We start from the raw sequence: 22,422 nt of genomic DNA on the forward strand, positions 1-22,422 counted from the left end.
CCAAGTGAATACCTGGTAATAATTCACCACACCCTTTCCACTCATTCTTACAGGCTACAGACCCAGCCTGATAATATAGAGTTCAGAAGATTCACAGGATTTAGAAGTGGATGAGAGTGGGTTAGGGATTCTGATAGCCTGGGATATTTGAGATCTGCCTAAAGCAGATGTGATCTCCAGAGAAAGTTTGAGGAATGATGGGGCTTCATTTGAGGCCCTGTCTATTAGAGATCCAGACTCCTAAAAAGTGGATTAGACCTGTTCAAGGTATCTGACCCAGAGCTTGTCAGTGAACACGTCCAGACTAGCTTCCATAGTAGTAATGGTGTCTCCTAGCAGAGACTTACTTCTGGTTTATTTCTGGTAGTAGGCAGATGACCCGCCTCCTCCTCCTCCTCGGATGGCATGTACAGCTGTTGGAGAGGATGCAGGGTAATGGCCTGGACGGATTGGCTTGGCTGTATCAACACACAAAAAGAAAAAGAAAAAAGCTCAAAATACGTTAAACAAGTCCAAGCTGCCTTTTCTGATCAAAGTTAAAATGAAAACATGGCATCCAGTGACAATCCCAATGCCTAGCAACCACTAGTGTCCTTTTTTTTTTCTAGATTGCAAAGTTAGGTGTTCCTGGTCTACCAAATATTTATGGGCATGGGGCACTTCATATATCATGTGAAGCAGATATATCTTATAGAACCTAAAAGCTAAAAGGAACCTTAGAAATTAACTCACTTGGGAAAGTCACTTAACCCCAATTGCCCTGCCTTCCCCCCTCCAAAAAGACAAAAAAGAAAGAAAGAAATGAACTGACTTGTTTATTTCAAGTTGTGCAAAGCAGAATATGTCAAGGGAACAAACTAAGGATTTTCCATTAAAATGTAAGATCTGACTTTAAAATTGTATATTAAAAAAGTAAAAGTACAGGTGTTAATTTATAACATGAGTTTATAAAGGAATATCTAGTTATACAAGCTTTCTGTATCAGATGTTTTGCTTAATGTTTTTCTTTGTAAAAAGTAAGGTTTCAAAGTGGAGGGGGGTAGTTGGGTGGGGAGAATGTCTCCACGTAAAGACAAAAGACATAAATGTTTTAAAAGAAAGGAGTATCACCTGGAATCAATACACCTGAAATATCACATCACATTGTGGCTATATAAAAATGTTTAAGAAAGAAAAGTTTACACAAGCACACACACACACACAGACACACAATAGAGGGACTATGGAAAGGCAGTCCCACTACTGTATGTTTCATAGTGCTGTGAATTAACCATTCTGGAAATTATACTTAAAAAGTGACTAAAATATCCATACCTTATAACCCAAAGATTCCACTGTTAGGCATATACTCTAAAGAGGCCAAAGATAGAAAGGCCCTATATACACTAAATATTTATAGCAGTTTCTGGTAGCAAAAAAAAAAATTGTAAATAAAGTATAAACTAAACAAATTGTGGTATATAAATGATGTTCCTGTGCCTTAGGGAAACACTATGAAGAACACAGAGTTTGGGGCAGCTAGGTGATGCAGTGAATAAAGCACTGGCCTTGGAGTCAGGAGGATCTGAGTTCAAATCCAGACTCTGACATTTGACACACTTACTAGCTGTGTGACCTTGGGCAAGTCACTTAACCACAATTGCCTTGCCTTCCCCCCTCCAAAAAAAAAAAAAAGAATATAGAGATATGTGGGAAGAATTATATGAACTGATACAGAGTGAATTAAGAACCAGGAAAACAATATACATAATGATTATAACAATGTAAATGGAAGGAACAAATATCAAATGTAAAGGAGGGAACTGGTTTCTGAAAATTCCTTTCCCCCAGCCCAAAAAGCCTGTAAAGTACAGATAATAAAGTGTTTAATTGTAAAAATGTGCCTATGGCATGCATCACTTTATGAAATGTGAAAACTTAATTTAATTAAAATGGGGTACTTCCATTGGCTAAAGGTTAGCCATCCCTTTATGGCCCCTTCAAAGGTTGAGCTTACTAGTTCTTCAGCCAGTCCGGACTGGGAATAGTTTTATTGGGCATAATCTCCTACACCAGAGGGCAGCTGCAAAGGGTAAATGGATTTTTCCTCCTCTCTCACCCCCATCAGCCATTGTTTTTCATGCCAGAGCTAATGACCCAGTAAGAGACAATGCTTCCATCATTTAGTTACTGTGGAGGGAAAAGACACACACCCTCTCCATTCAGACACTGACCCAAAGAGGTAATGTCTATAAGGAGGAAGCGGTTTAAAGGACCATGAACACTGGAAGCAGAAAAGAGAGCTGACTATGATTTTGAGGAAGAATTAGCTCTGGCAATCAAATATCAAGCTATGAAGAACAGGACCTGGGAACTCAGACAAGCAGCCCACCCAGCGTTGGGTCTACAGGGGAGCTGTATGATGACTCCAAAGGGAGAGAAAGGTTATCAGGGTCCTGTCATTCTGGAGTCATGAAGTTTCCCTGGCCACATGTTACCCATGCCATAGCACCACTATGCTCTAAGTCTGTGTCCACTCTTCTCCTAGACAATCTGAGGAAAAGTGGGACCGCATTTATGGGGGGATTGTTTTGTAGCTACCATTCTTAATGTGCAACTTCAGTAAATACCTCCTACTTTTCACTTGAGTTAATTGTGTCCACTGGCTGATTAGTAAAGGTAAGTTAAATGGTGGAGGGCTTGTTAGTAGGAATACTTACACCCAGATCCTTAGAATCTGAAGAAGCAGTTGCCATCTGGGAATCCAACCTCTTAATGTGAGTGTAAGTTGTGGGAGAAGGCCAGATGGAGTGCTCTACACACACACACACACACACACACACACACACACACACACACACACACAAAACAACAACAACAACAAAATCTAAACTTGCTTTATTTATGAAGACCGAGCTTGGTCCTAGAGATGAGATGAGAAAATGCATCTCCCTCCTTTCATTATATGGGCTATGGATATTGAACATTATTGCATATACTGTCAGATTCAGTTGATATATTGGTTAAAATTTTTTTTTAAAGCAATCAGGGTTAAGTAACTTGCTCAAGGTTACACGGCCAGTTATTTCTGGGTGTGGTGCTAAGTGTCAGAGCCCAGATTTGATCCCCAGGTCATCCTGACACTGGAGCCAGTGCTCTTACTCGCTGAGCCACCTGGCCGCCCCTAAGCAACTGGGGTTAAGTAACTTGCTCAAAGTTACACGGCCAGGTGTTTCTGGGTGGGTGCTAAGTGTCTGAGCCCGGGATTCGATCTCCAGGTCATCCCGACACTGGAGCCACTGCTCTTACTCACTGTGCTACCTGGCCACCCCCATATTGGTTAATATTGATGAACTGTGTTTTCTCTCTTTTCCTTTTAAAGAATTCTTTGCTATAAGGAATGGTTACCTAAGTAAAGGAGAAAAAAGGAATATATTTGGAAATAAAGGTAATGTAACAACAAAAGGCAACAAACTTAAAAAAAGAGAGAACCTTGACATTTAAAGAACATCACCCTATTCCTCTCACCATCAGTCCCCAAGCTCCTGGAATATAGACTTCAAGTTGTGTGTCAATCCCCGACCTAGGGGCACAGAACTTCTGCATGAGGTATGCATAATTATGTTGGTTGAAGGGGTTATTCCAGTATCACTAACTGGAGACTGGGAAAGGAAGTATGTTAGTATCTACAGTCAAATAACTTCATCCCTCAGACCAGGCAAGCTCTGATCCTAGCAGAGGCTTCATAGAGCTCTACACAGGACTCCACACTTGTGAGCAAAACCAGATACATGAAAAAGATCCAGAGTAACAGGTTGGGGGGGGGGGATTATCTACTTTTCAGAAGGATTCTTCTATGATTCCCTCTAGGTCTCCTTTAAGTAGTAAACTTCTCCCTATTGTATTTAAAGAATGAATCCACCAACATACAACCTTTTAGGAACATCTCTATTAAGGCACAATGACAAGACAACAAGTCTTGGTGAAGATCAGAAGAAGTATCAGGACTGTTTGCTTTTCCATGGTGAGTTCATCTTTCACTAAGTGCAAAGGTAGAAGTCATAGAATTTGGACCTTTGTGAATACATACCAATCTGAGCAGAATGGGCCCTTCTTGCCATGTTCTTGGCTCTCACGGCCTCTTTGATGCGATCTACCTCCTGTTGGTACCGCTTGCGGTCACGCATGGCATTCTCCTTGGCTTCCTTCAGTGCGCTCTCCAGTGCCTTGACTCGCTCCGCCGTAGCACGAAGTCTTTTCTCCAGCTTAGGAAGCTCACAACGAAGATCTGCATTATCACGAACCAGCTAGGATGGAGGAGGGAAGGACAAGGGAAGGGACTGTGAGTTAGTGGAGAGGCAGCAAAGCATACAGAAATATTTCATCCAGTGGAGAGAAGGGATAGGACTTTCAAATTAGGGCCATTAGAAACAAGACAGCAGCTGACTAGCCACCTGTTTAGTCTTCTTTGAAAATCCAAATCACCATAAACTCTGTTAAATGACTCCATGGGAATAAAAATCACAAGATGTGTGACCCTGATTTGCTAAACACAGATGGCTGGCTGAAGGCAGTAGGGAACCAAATACCATTTCTAGCAGTATTAAATGCTTTACCTCAGGCTGTGTTTAGGACTTTTGTGTATTTTTGTCCAACTTTGACATTTTTCTTTTTATTTTAAGTCCAATATTATTCTGGTACTTATTTAACTGTGAATTCTCTTTTCTTTCTTGACATTTGGAGAATATTTCTTTGTCTAATTTTATAAATTATAAGTCATTGTATAATTATGTGTCAGTAAGTCTTGGTAGTCAGAATTTCTCTTTGCTTGGGTCCTGTGTATTTCTCTTTGCATATAGAGTGAAGAGAATACTTGATCTTGTACACTCAGGAAAATTTTCTTTAATTATTAGATCCTCAAATATAATGCCTAAATTTTTTTTCTTTTTAGATATCTTTGGAGGACCCAGTGAATCTCATGTTAATATTTCTTGCTTTGTCTTCCAAATCTGTTATGCCGTAGAGATATAAATATCTATAGATATCTATATCATATGAAGTTGAGCAAAAATAATAGATAAAAATATTTAAGTTCTTTTACTACATGGGTTTGCTCTTCAGTTTTACTTATTTTTAATTGATTATTTTTGATAAACTTCATATTTACATTATGAATGTATAACATCTGTAATAGAATTTTTAAATCTTTGAACACAATTTTAGTTTCCTTCATTTTTCCTTCAGTTCTTTCTTGTGTTTCAAACTGTTTTATATCCTTCTTTAATTCCTCAAATAAATTTATGCAAATATTTATTTCTAAAGAAATGACAACATTGAAAAACACGGTGATGATCAGTACTGTTTTTTAACTATGCATGTGAAGTATATCAACTTAAATTAATAACATAATTTTACATTTTACACAAAGATTGCTTCTGAAAATTCTGAAATAAGAAATATATAGTTTTGCTGTTTCTGAACAGAATATATACATAAAACACAATCAAATACAAATCATAAAAATGTAATCATGTAAACATATGATTGCCTTATAATTTTTTATTGCTATTTGAACAAATTAATAGCTAAAATTTAGAAATCTAATACCATTTTTTCCAGAAATTTCCCTGTTCATTCTTTTTTTGTGTTTGATGTATTTATTTAAATATTTGAAGTAACTATTAGTTTAACCTAATCCTATAGTTTTTCAAGAATTTCCATGTGTGTGTTTGTGTAAATATTGGAGGTAATTATCAAAATGAGACTAAATATAAAGAAAGTGAAAAGGAAAAACAGCACTGTATCTTTCCACATTGTAGGTTTTGTCTACCTGAAATACGCAAGATATTTAGTCACTTTATTAGTTAGGGAGGGAAAAAAAACTTCCTTAAATATCATCTGAATGGACTAATCACAATATAAAATAGATGGAGTTAATTTTTTTTTAAAGTTAACACATTCCTACTTTTCTTGAAGGAAAATAATTCTGAACTACCCATTTATGAACACATCAAATTTACTTAGCATGCTTCAGGGGAAAGCAATAGAGTTCCAAATTGGCAACTTGAAAAAAGTAGTGATGTTTTAAAAGCAGTCAATATTTGTAATAATGTTTAAAAAATAATTTCTCCCACAAAATTAACGGATACTTTCTATCATCTATTTTCATTCAGTTCATTTGTCTCACATTCTAATGCTGGTCCATGTCAAATACTCTCTTGTGGTCTCTACCTTCTACAGACTCATCCCCTGAAATTTCAAGATGTGCAAACTATCTTCAAGGGGGCCCTATTTGCTAGAATGTCTTCTATGAACATATTGAGACTTAGATGGTATAAAAGGAGATGAGAAATGAAAAGGTCAGAATATCACAAACAGCTTCAGTGTCTAGAAATGCTGCTTTTTTGTTCTTTTACCTCAAATCTGGTTCACAGTGGAAGGTACACAAGGATATCTGGGAAATTTCTTGGTATTTTATTCCAATCAAAATTAGGAAGCAGTCTGCCCGTGAATAGCACAATTACTCTAAATGTTATTCCTTTAGTCTAGTAAGAAGAATAAAAACTGTACCTTCAAGGGATAATGAAACAGCCATAGCAATAACTCAGATTTACAGAACAAATCCTTTTATTAAAGGGATTTGTTTTGTGAAGTTTGGATTCAGTCAAAGTACCACATTTGAGGGCTTAGAAGTCCACGTGTCCTCAAGGCTGCAGGTTCCCCACCCCTGGAGTGAAAATAAGACAACTCAGGGTGTGGACCTGAGATTTTAAAATCAGTAACAGGATCATGAGAGGAAGATAACAAGGATCCCGGATCTCTGCTTTGAGACTCCTGGCTAAAGTCTTCTGCATCTCCGGGAGCTCTGACTTTGGCTAATAAATGACAAACCCCTTCTTTGCCTAAGAAATCTAAATCCCTGCGAAGCCTCACACGTCCTTTTGTCGAAACTTGAGAAAATGAAGTTAGGCTGTTATGAGACTGCGGGAGTCAGAGCAACGTAAGCATTTTCAGACTATTTTGTATTCAAGGAATCCTAGCTTCATCTTCATTTTTAAAAAGTAAATGACAGACTAGAAGCCACAGAAGACAACAATTACCCAGTTGTTTGCCTTCTTAATGTGACGAAGAAAGTTCCCTCACCTTAATGATCTTTGAGACAAACCAATCCCTTCAGGGCTGCTTATGGGAGGAATTTCATCTCCATTTGGGATGTAGGAAAATCCTGCTTGTGTGCTCCTTTGGGGAGATTGAGTTTCTTTTAGAGAAAAGTTTGATCTTTAAGAATTTCTGCTCAAATGTCCAGAATAAAATGAGAGCCAGTGTTCAAAAACCCAGCAGCCATCTGCATTCAATCTTTGGCCTTGCTCCTTGAGATTATGAAGAAGAAACTGTCCTGAAATAACTATCAGCATTACTATGATTATGATATATAGATATAACCACTGCTTCAAAAGCCTCTTCTGCAGAAGCTAGAGACCATTGTGGTGGCTTTGAGGAGGGAAGGTAATAGAATTAAGCTATGACTACCCTTTTGTTGGGTGCAGGTAGGTGTCCCGGTGGATTGAGTGCTGGGTCTGCAGTCAGGAAGACTCATTTTCCTGAATTCAAATCTGACCTTGGACATTTCCTAGCTGTGTGACCCCGGGCAAGTTACTTAACCCTGTTTGCCTCAGTTTCTTTATCTGTAAAATGAGCTGGAGAAGGAAATGCAAACCACTCTACTATCATTGCCAAGAAAACTCCAAATGGGCTCAAGAAAAGTCAGATGTGACTGAAACAAATGAACATCGACCCTTCTATAGCATAGGCTTCCTCCAATGGAATTGTGAAGAGTAAATCTGAGTTTGACTTTAATCTATCTATGGAGACCTATGAGATACAGAAAAATTTCTTTTTGTAAGAACTGTCTTAACTGTTATTTTACAAAGAACCATGATAAAGACAATTTTATGAGGAATGAATCTGGAAAAAGAAAATTAAGAGTTGGGGCTTGAAAGACGCTAAAGATGCCATTCTCCAGTCAGGTCTAGAGAGACTGTGAGAAAGTGGATTGGAGACATCTTGCTTCTTTTGGAAATTATTATAACCTTTAATCTTGTGAAGTGAATGAAGAGGGTTCTAGTGAAGAGACTCTTATCCTGAATGAACTAAATGTTGTGACACTGTTTTCAGAAGAAAAATCATCTACCTAGTATTACAATGAAGGTTTGGGATGATCATTCTTACAGGTAAAATATTGTAAATAAATTATCTTTGTTTTATCAGCAAATTCATTACTAATAAATCATATTTTCAATGACATTAATATTTTTTATAATCCTAAGAAATCAAGCAACTTAACAGAGAGATGAGTACAATTGGGCAGAGAGATTTTTTTCTAGTTTGTTAATTCATATTTAATGAACTAGGTGGGGTTCTGAGCTCAGTTAATTGAGAGTTATTGAAGTAATATTAATTAAGAAAAATGTAAACCATCTCTGGATCTAGAGCTCTGGCAAAATGAGAGAAATTATGAAAATGTCAGGAGGAGATGATGACTAGCATTTATGTAGCTCTTTAAGGTTCACAAAGTGCTTCACAAATATCTCATTTTTTATTTTGCTAATAAGGAGGAAGGTACTATAATTCCCATTTTACAGTTGAAGAAATTGAAGCGAACAGAGGTTAAGTTACTCACCCAAGGTCACATAACTAATAAATGCCTGAAGTCAAATATGAACTTAGGTCTTCCTGACTTCAGGTACAGCATTCTATTCACTGTGCCACTTAGCTGTCCCATTGTAGGCAGCTAAGGTGTTCATGGTTACATGGGAGTTCCCTCCTAACAACCCTGGTACATCACTATGGGTCATATTACTGTTATATAAAAATTAACAAAAAGATCTTTGATCTTTCTTTCACTACTATAGTCTACAATTATCTAAGTACCACTGATGAAGATCTTGGAATTTGGCTATCTCCAAGAAGATTCTGGTATTCTATGTAAGCCATTTCCATCATGCTTGCATAGGGAAGCTTAGTTCTCATCAAATCACAATGTTATTGCTGGTTTTATCATCTTTATCATGGTTCTTGATTTATCCCAAAAGGCTTCCACATCATGGACATTCATGGACATGGACACATATTTCTGAAGTGTGAGCTGAAGAAGAACTGATAAATTTCCACCAAATTTCACAGCCTTCTTTTACTCCAAATCCCTTCTCTATCAGAAGCATACAACAGATTGGACTCCTTGGAGCAAGTCACCCAAGTGAAATATAATCTCAAATATAATTGAGACCAAAGTGTCTCAATTTGAAATGAAAGGAATATGCTAGGGTGTTACCTATTACAGCTATTTCAATTTCTAACTCAGATAAATTTCCATTACTGAAATAAACCAGTCAGAATTCGATTTTATACTCCAGATATAGTCTGAATGAAAATTCTCTTCGCTGATGTGCATCTCTTAAACCACTAGACATTGTCTGAGCCCCCAAGGAAGAATTAGAGGACTTAACAGTCATCCTTCAAGAGAGCCTTTAAAGTTTAGATTTTATTCTTAAGATTCCCTGCTTCTAGGGTGATGCTAAGCAGAATATCTGGCTCGAGCTTAGAGGCTTTCTCTTACTTGCTTGCTCCAGGCAAAATGGTGTCTGACTCTACTTTAATATATTTATTGTCCAGTTTAAGTTTTCTTACGATACTTCTTCCATCCTGTCCACTGTTTCATTGACTTAAACTTCTGAAAAAAAATTTCATCTCTAGTCTTTAGTGATGCTGAAGCTCTTTATTGACTTGAAATGGGATTTTTAGACTTATTGTTCATTCTTCTATTCAGGAACAGGAGCAATAAAAGGATCAGGTCCTTCAAATGTGGCCAAAGTTTGAGCTGGAGCTACTCTTGTGGAGTGGTTGCTCACAGTGAGGGGATTTGATCAGACTCTAGGGTGGGAAGGGAGAGAGGCAGGGAATTCCCTCATCTAGGAATGGGATGGGCTCCAAGAAGGGGGGTCTCAGTCACCTTCACTGTACTCAGTATGGGCCATACTGAGTCCTGGAAGCTTTTAGCCCCTGTCTGAGACTTTGGGGTAGAAGGAAATGGAGGCAGGACTGAGTAACACTATTTACAGCTGGGGTGGGAGAAGGCAATCCCAGAATTACTCAGGCTTTGTTACTTGGGGCCCAAGGAGGGCAGGGGCTATCTCCTACTCAGGCCTCCAACTGGGAAAAGTGAGGAGAGCAAGTCCTCACTGCTCAGCAGTTCCCCATGCCTTCAATTGGGTTGTGAGACCATGATCATTGGGAAAAGTCAGACAACTCTCTTCAAATTGGGTGCTGGAGTCTTCTTGGTCTCTGATGGAAACAGACTTCCCACCAGCTATTTGGACCTGCCCAGAGGTAATGTTTCTGATTCTTTAGGCTGAGGCTAGTACACAGAGAAACAGATGAGTCAGGAATAGGACTCAGCAATTCCTTTCCACTTAACCCAGTCAGGCAGGGATATGACCATGGTAGATTATCATTCTGGTTCATTCAGGAGAGCATCACACCCTATCCTGAAGGAAACTTAATGTACCTACCATGTTGAAGTCATCTCAGACTCAGATTTCGGGCATACAGGACAGCATAGCTACCTAGGTAGCAGCAGTAATCATAATTTCTCCCCTTCTCCAGGTAATTCCCTAATTTCTGTAAGGGAGCAGTGTCTGGGTAAGTATAGATGCTGTGCTTTTTCTGGACAACATTCCTAGGTTGGGTGAGTTTGTTTATTGGGGGAAGTCCTCAAACTCCCTTTCCTCAGCATCATTTTATGGACTCTGTATCATGTCTACATTACCCAGAGAGATATTAGAATGAATTTGCATAAGAAAACATGTAGAAGAATACAAAGCCATAAAGAGAACAGAAGAGAAAAAAGTGAAGAAAAGAAAAAGGTTCCCCTGGAGCAAAGGGCCTGCTCACTATATCATGCCTTATTCCCACAAGGGTTTACAGACATTGAGCCTTTCCCCTCCCTCTGCAGTCTGATATCCCTGGGTATCAATATGGGTATCAAATTAGAGAATTGAGACTTCTATTCATACCAAACTCAGTTTTATGTGTTCATGCCTTACCAATTCTTTGAGGCCTTATTCCATCCATGCCAGGAACACCAATTACAGAATCCTGAAAACTTACTAGTAGAATGGCAACCCAAACAGCATGGTCATCCAGTGGGCAAGGTGCTGACCCACTATTTACTGCCTCTACCCCCAGATTAGGTATCAGGTATTATAGGTCAAGCATGAGGCCAAGAATGGGCTGAACTCATAACTTTCCATTCCAGGGGGGTGGAGAGGTATTTTATTTGGGGAAATGGGAGTTGAGAGTACTTCCTGTTCAATGTATTTTCTTCTTTGGTATACCTTTCTAATTTAACTAAGTTGTTCATGTTTTATTGGGAGGAAAACAAAGAAGAGAAAATGAGAATCCAGAGAAAAAATGGGAGAAGATGGAAACCTAGACCAGGTAAAAATAGCTAGAGAGAACACTGAGGGATATTGCATATATTTTCATTTTTCTGTTATGTTAGGTATTTTTGCCCCTTTTTTCATTCTTTCTCTGGTGAGATGGTAAGTTTGTCAAATGGCATTTCTCAATCAGTGACGTAAATGTGGGTAGAAACTGACCCCATGGTCTTTTCCTCTTGGGCTAGATGTACTTAATAGATTGCCTCCTGGTTTCCTTTTCTTTTGGGAAAGACAATCTTGGAACTTTTGCCAGAAATAAAATATAATAAATACTTAGAAATTAAAGGTGAGTTAAAGTTGGCTAAAAAGGTCTATAATATATGGGTCACAGAAAGGAAAGCTGCATATTTTTTTAGCCCTATGCACTCTGATTGCTATTGTAAGGATGTCTTAGTATCCCTAGTTAAAATTAATTCTATTTATCTAAATTGTAAGGAGAATGTATAGATTTAATCTTGTTATTCTAATTATGAAACTTGGCCACTGTGTGTTGCCACTTAGCTAAGACCTAAAATTTCCTGCCCCCCAAAATGTGTTTTTTCCCCCATTGCATAGTGGATAGAACATTGGTCAAGGAGTCAGAGAACTTATTTGTTATGTTATCTTAAGTAAATCACAAGCTCTCTAATCCTCTATTTTTTGTTCTATAAAATGGGGACAAAAACCCTACCTCTTAGGGTTGCTATAAAGCTCTGATGAAATAACAAAGTAAAAATTTTTGTGAAGTTAGTAAAATGTTACACAGTTATATCACTATTTCAAAATACAAAGAAAATAGAACTATAGTTAACCCTGTGAACTCTTTTTTGTATTTTTCAGCAATAATTTATTTGTACAACTTTATGCAGAAGAGTTACCAGTCTGTATTGGGGAAAGGACTGTCATTGTTATGAATTCTTTACACTGATGAAATTCTAGGAACAACATTTTGTAGATATTATACATACATACATACACACATATGTATATATTGAGAGACATATATACTTACATGGTTACATGTTGGCTCTTCCTTTAGAATGTAAGCTCCTTGAGGGCAGGAACTATTTTAATTTTATCTTAATATCCCTAGAACAATGCTTGCCATTTTGTATATACTTAAAAATTCATATTAACTGATTTAAGTATCTATTATGAACAAGGCATTAGTGGGTACAAAAAGACAAAAATAAAGCTCACGCTAACATCAAGGAATTTACATTCTAATGGGGGGAAGGAGACAATAAACAAATTATGCAATAATTAACTAGTCTATGTTGGTTAAAATAGGAAACTAAATGAAATTTCAAAAATGCAAAAAAAAAATTTATAGGAACAAAAACTAACAAAACTTCAATCACATTTTATGTCACATTCCCTCAAGAGAAAAATCATTAGCGATAATGAAGTGAGATAGGTTAGTAAGCTAAGGAGAAATGACATTTATCCTCTTGGTCATATAGTCAACCAAGTTGGTCCATAGAAATAAGGGCAATATGAAACATACTAAAGTATGTCAAATAGTGAAGAGAAGAAAAGAGTTATAAGAATTACAATAGAGCATTAGTATAGTAGCTAGCCTACAGGATTGTTGTGAGTGAGAAATGAGACAGACATGTAGGATGCTTTTGTAAACCTTAAAGTGCCATATAAGTGTTAGCTATCATCATAAAGTACCTTTGGATCTTACCATATTTTTCCTTGTATATTACATTGTAGACCATGTGTTACCATGGATATTTATCTAAATTATTACTTAATCTACTTGGAACTAAATCTACTAAACTATGCTATGAAACAGACAGAGGTAGACGGAAATAAGTAAAATATTTTTAAAAGTTATTAATTCCATCAGATACATGAGCAGGTGCCCATGATTTGATTACCCTCAAAGAACAATTCTATCACTGGCTAGCTGCATAAACTTGAACAAATCATTTCACGATTAGAGTCTCAGTATCCACATCCTTAACTGAGACCTTTTCTTGAGTTAATGATGAGAGGGAAAATTGAGCCAATGGTCCTACCTGTTTATGAACCTTAGTAAGTTGTTCCAAGTTGTTCTCAAGAAAGGAAATTTTCTGCTTCTGGGCAGCACTTCCCCCTCCATCATCACTGTCCAGTTCAACACTCTGAATAAATATCAAATGATAATTAGAAAAGCTTCTGATGCCACACCCAGAAACATAAGAGGTTTAAAATAGAATATCTATTTAAATAAACAAACAGCCCATTCTGGTTTTCTTATGTCACTATTCACAAAAGAAACAGGACCATGTCCAACTACTTTATTCAAAAATTTTATTTTGGTATGAAGTTCTATTAAATTATCACACACATACACAATTACTACCAGTAGCATCCCCTTCCCACCCCTAAATAGGTTAGTCTGCAAATCGAAGAAAGAAAAATACTAAAATTTTAGTCCACCTTTTGGGCAACTTCCTAATTCTTGACTGATTTTCCAATTCTTCTAAGATGGAAGTTTGTTTTGTTTTGTTTGTTTGTTTTTGGGGGAGGGTGGAGTTTAAAAGCAAAACCAAAACTTTAATCAGCAATAAAAGTTATAGGTCATATTAATTTAGCTAAGAAATTCTCCCCTATCAAACAAATATAAGGAGACATTCTCTTCCAAATGGTACATTCCAAAATCTATAAACTAGAAACAAATACTAGACTGGACATCTAGAGTCATCTCCCACTATAGCAACACTTAGATGAATATAATAGTCTTAATTAGAGATACTCAAAAAACATCACAATTTCTTAATGATCAATAGTTCTGTCTAAAAACTGGATGACCAATTCTATGAAAATTAGAAGGAATAAGTTTTTTAGAGGTTCTCAGGCTCAGAAAAATACCCCCAAACTCTAAAAATGTTAAACATCACATGTTCAATCACATATCCTGATTTACTCACTAGGAGCCTTCATTCCAAGTTGGCTTTGAACCATTAGTAACTATTTTTCAGTTGACCATTTGAATGGATTTAACCATTCAATCAACTCTGAATCCAACTAATTGTCCCATCATTGCTTTTCCACAAGAAAAGTGTTAAGAAATTGTGCTAACTGCTTTGCTAAAACAATATCTTTTTTTTTTTTAAAGACCATCTTGGGGCAGCTAGGTGGAGCAGTGAAGAGCACTGGCCCTGGAGTCAGGAAGACCTGAGTTCAAATCTGGCTTCAGACACTTAATACTTACTAGCTATGTGACCTTGGGCAAGTCACTTAACCCCAAGTACCCTGCCCTCTCCCCTCCAAAAAGAAAAAAAAAGACCACCAACATTTCTTGATTTCATAATCCTGTCAAAAATGGAAATGCAGTTAGTGTGACATGGCAACCTGTTCTTAAATTCCTGTTGCTTCTTTGTGATCATAGTCTCTCTTTAAGATGCACTTACATACTTACATCTTTACCTTTGATACAAGTATATTAGTACTTACTTTTTTAACTCTGGTGGTGAGATCCTGGACGAAGAGCTTACGAAGGTTATGAAGAGTCTGCAGTTCTCTGGACTGGAAAACAAAATTTGGAAAATCATACTCAAAGCTCAGTCAATTAACATGTTATCCATACCACTGCATACATCAAAATGATAGGAGAGTGAGGAAAATGTGTACCCACCTGACACAATTTATTAACAAAAGCAAACCAAGACATTCTAAATTGAGTAAAAAATCGAGAATTTTGAATGAAAATAAAATTGTGAATTTCTTAATATTATTAAAATAAGAACTGATACTTAGGATGATTAATAAAATTAAGTAGTTCTGAAACAATAGTATTAATTATCATTATTATTAATAAAGGCTTTATTTTGTCAAGGCACTTTAGAATTCACCAAGTATTTTCATATTAATCTGATTTGATCTTTATAACAACTTCATGAGATAGGGAGGGCAAAAGTTATTAATTCCCCCTTGGATAAGTATATATATATAAATGGATGAATACATGGTGGCTGAGAGAGTAAATATACAAAATCACTGAGTTCAGAAGTGGTAACTTATAATTTGGCCAGAACCCAGGTCTAAAATAGTCACATATTGCCTAATCATCTCTAAGTACTATCTACGGTCTACTTACACTCAGAATTTATTCCAAAGTGAAGAAACCAGAAGCTTGAGATAAAGGTTGTATCAAAGCATACTAGTTTGGTGAATGATGAACCAAAGCCCAATATTAATATTTTCAGTGAGGCAAACCAGACCAAAGGGTACCTTGGCACTTTACAGTTTACTGGACTGTAAGCTCGTCAAGAGCAGGACTCTTCGTAAATAACCCAATGCTTTTAATGCTTTACCTGTAGAAAGTTGATTCAGAAAAGAACTTAAAAGATTTTCAAATGCTACTGAACTGTAGCAATGCCACAACATTAAAACCTTTCCTATTTCTTTCAGTTCAAGTTCTTGGCAAAAACACATTATCCCACACGCATCATGACACAGGAGAGAGCTTGCAGGATGTTCTTTGAGAAAGAAGACACTGCCTACTCAAATTTCAATTTGTCTGGGTTGACTAAACCCAATTTAACAAGAAAGGAGATGCAGATGATTCAGGAGGATATCACCACCTAAATCTTGTCCTCTTGTTGAAGCAAAGGAATCCGGGAAATGCTGAAACACTCAGTGATTTGGAAGACAGGGGCTATATTAAATTAATGTGTTCTTAGTGGGTCCAATTCTTCACTGGAATATGAGGAGTAAAATGTCCTTACTCAAGCCTGGAAGTCAAATCCTTTCTTAATGAGGTTAATTGCTTTTTTGAAGTGAGCCAACGAGTTCTCTTATTATGAATAATGTATCAAATCCAAAGCTTAAGTCTTCCAAACTAGGTGCTTTCTATGCTCTTATTTACTTTTTTTACTTTCAGTTATATATATGGTAGGCACACACTAACCAGCACCCTTTTCAGAAGCAGCTCAGTTTCATGATCCTTAATGAATATTATTTGATTAGATATTCTCTCATTTACTTTGAAAGTCAGTTGAAATTTTCCTTGAAAGGATGCTTCTGCACCTTGTTAGGTTAAAGGGAGAGGAAAAGGAAAAGATCTTTCCTTGGGTACATGTGAGAACCAGATACTTTGAATAGACGTGAATTGGACAAAATTCTCCTGGGACTTGTTTCTTTTGGTTACTTTTGTTTGTTTTGCTGTTAGCCTCCCTCTTCAAAAAATGAACATTTGATAGAAATGAAAATGTCATTAGAGACTGTTAGGGAGTCCTTTAAAAAAAAACCAACTTAAGAGCTGTTTACTCATGTCTACATTTGGTTCTCATTTCTATAAACTTCCCCTCTAACTTCTCTATGATTGCCTTCTGAAATCATTCCCCACTGAACATACCCTTCACACTCTTTTTCCACAGTCCCCTCACCCTTTTCTACTTTGCCTCCTGCTTTTGAAAAAATGCTACAGGAAAGTGAGGGGTCCCCTAGCTTGTCTCCTGGTACTACCTATCCATTCCCAGATATGCTCTCTCCCAGTGCTTTAGAGCAGTGCTTCCTAAACTGTGGGTCATGACCCCCTACAGGATCGTGAAAAATTTGGCAACAGTAAAAGGTTTCTGAACGTGCAGCGATCAAAAATTAATTAAAAATCAAATGCATAACAAATTTGAAGTGATTCTGGCAGCGCCTGCCTGTGATACATCATGCAACTTCACTGCAGCTTTGGTTCTGAACACAAAGCACTTAGCACTGTGCATGCTGTCATGCCACGTGATATCAAGAAACACTGCCAAAACTTGAAAAGGGGTCGAGAATGGAAAAAGTTTAAGAAGATCTGTTTTAGAGTACATTCTTGTGATGTACTCTCATCTCTGGAAATAGCCTGAAGAGAGTGGATGGACCATACAGATAAGCCCACACACCCTGATTTCACATGAACCTCCAGGGAGTGGCTAGGAGCCCCTGAGGCTTTTCTTTGGCTCAGGGTAAATGGCCAGGGCAAATGGCAGTCAGAATAGAGAGAGAAGGCACTGGAATGGGAGTCAACACTTTGAAATAGAGCATTTGAGAAAAATCTGGAAAATGCAAAATTAAAATCCGGATGGAATCAAATGAACATGAAATTAGGAGTCCAGGAACTAGGAATCTAGCCATGGTTCTGCCATTAACTTGGAGAGTGGTTCACGGAAAATGGCCTTACTTCTCTGAGCCTGAGTATTCTCTTGTGTAAAATAAGGGGTTTGGGGGTATGTGGTGCAGTGAATAGAGCACCAGCCCTGGAGTCAAGAGGACCTGAGTTCAAATGTAACCTCAGACACTTAACACAAAAACTAGCCATGTGACCTTGGGCAAGTCACAACCCCAACTACCCTCCAAAAAGCAAAAAATTAAAAAATAAGGGGTTTGGTCTCAATGATCTCTAAAGTGCCTTTCAGCTCTAACAGTCCATAATTCTATGCCTTTATGAAATGGATTTTGCAAGGAAATAGGCCGCTATAAAATAAAATAGAATTTTACAAATGAACCAGTAAAAAATATATGAATTAACAACCAGTTCAATTTTTTTTAATGAGTAGCAGGAGTATAGAAGCATATTTATTGTACACATACCACAGTTTCCTCTAATCCTTTAAGATCTTCTCTTGCTTGTTCCCTTTTATCATTGAGCAATCTTAAAAAACAAACAAACAATAAAAAATGGGTTCATGAGCCACAGAATGAGATTCAAGGATTTGCAATAATCCCAAACAAATATCAAACTATTTGTGTCTGCAGATAAATCTTCCAAAACCATCCAATTCATAGCACCAAAGAATTTTCATATGTTTTAAAATTAACCCAATTTAACAAAGGATGGTTAGCTATGTTAATCATAAAAATACTCTAGAAAAATTCCTGGGGATACCTCTTTTCAGGTGAAGGACAGGTTGGGGGGAGGCAAGCAGTAATACTTTAAACAGAGCTTAATGGTTCATAATGATTAACTTACATGAGCTTTTCCAATTTCATCTCTCTCTCTTGGTCCTCTATTTTCAGTTTGTCATAATCACAACTCAGTTTCTCTTGCTCCAGTTGCAGCTTCTGGTTCAAACTGAAATGGAGAAGAAAAAGCAATTGTCCCAGTTTCCTCTGGGACTAGAAGGCTTTCATAAATAACCAGACATGCCAGAAATGCACAAAGTAATAGGCCTTTATTATGGTACTCTTTACTCCAGTCAAGGCCTAGAATGACACCCGAGAGCAAGGGGGAACATAGGTGAAGGAAGAGAGGCTCGAGGCAAAGGATGCCAATGGGTCTTAGTCACCAGAAGGGTCAGTCATTATAGCCTTGGGTGCGATAATCTTCAGGCCTAAGCAGAAGGGGGTCAGGCTAGGTGGCACAGTGAATAGAGCACCGGCTCTGGAGTCAAGAGGACTGACCTGAGTTCAAATCTGGCCTCAGATACTTAACACAAAACTCTCTGTGTGATCTTGGGCAAGTCACTTCACCCCAATTGCCCTGTATTCCCCCCCTCCAAAAAAGAAAGAAAAAAAAGAAGAAAGGGGTCAGCAATGATCTCCTAGAGAGTCTTCCTTCACACTTGCCATACCTATCTTTGCCCAACTTTTCATTATTCCTAATCAATGTATGAGGTGTCTGGGTTTTGTCATCTCTACAATCAAGGCAGCTAATCCCTTTGCAGTGATCATGACTTTTAGTAGAGAAGGGGAACCAATCTTATTTCATAGGATCATGGACATGGGGTGGAGGAGACCTTAGGGGCCATCTAATCCAACTCATTCATTTTACAGATATAGAACAGAGGCCCAGACAACTTATGTGAATTACCCAGGGTCACATAGCTAGTAAGAGATAGGATTTGAACCAAGGTCTTTCTGACTCCAAATCTAATGCTCCATCTACTAGCTATGTTGCTTCTAGGCCATTAGATAAAAAGGAACTTGTCAAAGCAAATAAGTATCTGCTCTGATTTCTGACCTCACAATTACCTCACAATTGGAAATAATTTCCAAAAGTTTGGTACAAGCTGCTGATAGAAGTGATTACAAAGGATTGTGACTCTCAAAGCACTTATATTCATGTACAGGGGTCTATGAAATGTTTAGGGGAAAGAGGAAATATATGAGACCTGATGGCAATAATTGCAACCAAATCTGTTACCATACTTGGTCTACCTTAGTGATAGACAACAAATTAGTCAGAAATTCTGAGCAAGCCAACTAAAAACATGATTCAAGTTGAGACTGAAAATTTTGAGATTTGGTATGGATCAGGAAATAGTAGTGAAGTATGCCACCTGGCCAAAATGAAAACTAGCTTAGGAGAAGATCCAACAAACGTGAAGTCATGGAACATATAAAGAAAGGAGGACAAGATCACTGTGTTCTGGAAGGGGCAATAAAAATAAAAGAAAAAGGGGGTGATATTTTGAAATAGAAAAAGAACATTTGGGGCGGCTAGGTGACACAGTGAGTAAAGCACTGGCCCCGGAGTCAGGAGGACCTGAGTTTGGTTCCAGCTTCAGACACTTAACACCCACCCAAAAAAAAAAACTAGCCATGTAACCTTGGGCAACTTACTTAACCCCAATTGCCCTCCAAAAGGCAAAAAAAAAAGAACATTTAAGAAATCCTCCTCCCTCCACTTCCCCTGCTCAAGAATCCATAATTTCTGCTCCCAACTTTCCTTTCCAATAGCTTTTCATTCCTTGATCTAATTTTGCTAGTTTCATTTTGAGAAATGTTTTCCATACTCTAAGTGCTTAGAGAATGTCAGGCCTCATTTGTTGTGAACAGTTTGGACACCAAAGAATTGTCAACTTTTTATAGTCAATCACACTTTAATGCCCATTTTGTACTGAGTGCATTAATTACAAGATTAACACAGACTTAGATCTAGAAGGGAGCTGAGATGAGGAAACTGAGTGCCAGAGGTGGGGCTGCAGGTGGTGAGAAGCACAGTCAGAGTTTGGATTCAAGTTTTCTGACTCCAAATTTGGCACTCCTGCCCCCTTCTAAATTAGTGAGGGGATATTTCCCTTTTCTATATGAACTATATTTATGATGCAACATACAAATTAGTATAAATTCATGGGGCATATAATATTTTAAAAATCACTGAAAAGACACTAAAGGAAATGGATCATCAGAGAGAGACCAAAGACTTCTCCTAACCCAGAATCTAAAAAATCTCCACAAAATATCCAACTTAACCATTTTGAGCAATCCCTAGTCATGCCCCACATCTTTTGTTGCTCTACCTTTTCTAGCTTGTATTACTCAACATTTGAAGTGTAAACTCTTGAGAACAAGCATTATTTCATTTCTGCCTTCGTTTTATTACTACCTAGCAGAGTACCTTGTATACAGTAGGCACTTAATAAATGTTAGCTGAATCGAATATAGCAAATTTCAATTGCAACTGAGTTCAGATCCAACCTCAAACATTAACTAACTCTGGGGGAAAAGTCACTTAGTCTTTTCTGAGACTCATTTTCTTCTTTTGTCATCAAGCACTTGATTCTGGATATTTCACTTTCTTCTCCTAAAGAGTAAATACTGGGGAGAAGCCCTGCTAAGAGTTCCCATTAGTTGAAAAAAGTTTTATCATCAGTCAAGTTACACAATTACAAGTTACGTACAATCAATTAGTTACATAAAACATAAGTTCCTAAATATATATAAAGCATACATGTGTATATATGTGTGTATGTATACACACAAATATATGTATATATATTTATGCAGACAGACAGACAGACAGATAGATAGATAGATAGATAGATATGAATGATATAGAGTTGATCAGGGAAATGTCCTGATCAAAATTAATTAGTCCATAGGGCAGTGAGCCCTTCTTGGGAACTTTGTACCTTTCAGGGGAGGGAATCAACATATCCCTTGAAAATATTGGGAGATTTTCTATTGGGACATGCCAGTAACATTTCATTGAAGTTGAGGTCTTTCCCATAAGTCTCATACAATGGGATCTGTTCTAGATTCCTATGTGGTTTAGAGAGAAAGGGGGAAAAAAGACAAAAAACTAACTTGGTTACCTGGCAAAGGAACTAATCAACCTTGCCCTCTTCCTTTCAAAGAACAGATAGGAAGAAAGCATTCTTCCCTTCACTAAAAGAGACTCAAGTAGTAGGGGGAAACCCTCATCCCAGCCCTGAGTTCTGCCCTCCCAAGGGACAACAAAAGGGAGATATCTTTGTCTCCCATTTATTCTAATTAGATTCAATTTGGGCTAAAGATTCTTTTTTAAAATGCAAATAACCACCTGGAACAGGTTGTGGTAGTAGAAAAGGACAGTGAAGAATGAATCAAGAGTTCTGGCTTCTGCTGCTTTTGCTTCTCAACTTTACCCTTAAAGTAACTACCTGCATGACTTTGGGAAGATCATTTAAGCTTCTATGAACCTCAATTATCAATTGTAAAATGACCAAAGATGCTCAGGAATGAAACATTCCTACTATATCTCACTTTGTGACTCTGGCAAAGGTCCTAGAGGCAGCAACAGCCTGTGTGATACTAAGTAATGCAAGTCCTTTCCTCGTGTTCCTATAAGATGGCAATTCCTATAAGATGGCATAACTCTGAAGTATATAAATACTTGAAGGATTTGGAATCTTGTCAGTATGGGGAGCTCCCAGTAGAGAAACTCCTTTCTCCCTCCTCCAAGCAGTTCATAACATATCTATAACTTAGTAGATAAGTCTTAGGGAAATACCTGAGACACAAAGGTTAAGTGATTTGCTTAAGTGTTAGAGGCAGAATCTGAACCCAGAACTTTCTGATTTCAAGTCTAGCCACTTTTCACCATGTTGCCTCTAACCACAAAGCATCTTACTGTGCTAAAGGAAACAATGATTACACTTTTTAAAGTGCGGATACATAAATCAATTTTGAATTTGTGAAACAAAAGGTACAATGGCATACTCTCTGGAATTAAACTATCAAAATCCCCAAGTCAAGGGGAATTTCTTTTATGCATGTAATTACATGGAGG

General features: G+C 37.4%; 1 protein-coding gene across 1 annotated transcript in view; it reads right to left on the bottom strand.

The window, feature by feature from the left end:
* The window catches only part of KIF5C (kinesin family member 5C), a 195,233-nt gene that overhangs the window by 18,695 nt on the left and 154,116 nt on the right, over positions 1–22,422 (bottom strand). Inside the window, exons 17-22 of the mRNA XM_069066766.1 lie at positions 18,400–18,501; positions 18,021–18,081; positions 14,904–14,975; positions 13,484–13,588; positions 4,070–4,286; positions 348–458 (exon numbers count right to left, since the gene is read on the bottom strand). Coding sequence (XP_068922867.1) covers positions 355–458; positions 4,070–4,286; positions 13,484–13,588; positions 14,904–14,975; positions 18,021–18,081; positions 18,400–18,501 — 661 coding nt within the window. The 3' untranslated portion in view covers positions 348–354. The remainder of the gene's footprint in view (positions 1–347; positions 459–4,069; positions 4,287–13,483; positions 13,589–14,903; positions 14,976–18,020; positions 18,082–18,399; positions 18,502–22,422) is intronic.

This window comes from Petaurus breviceps, unplaced genomic scaffold (genome assembly GCF_028583685.1).
Source record: "Petaurus breviceps papuanus isolate PSGF00001 unplaced genomic scaffold, PetGlider_PUasm1.0 90723, whole genome shotgun sequence".
Taxonomy (NCBI): domain Eukaryota; kingdom Metazoa; phylum Chordata; class Mammalia; order Diprotodontia; family Petauridae; genus Petaurus; species Petaurus breviceps.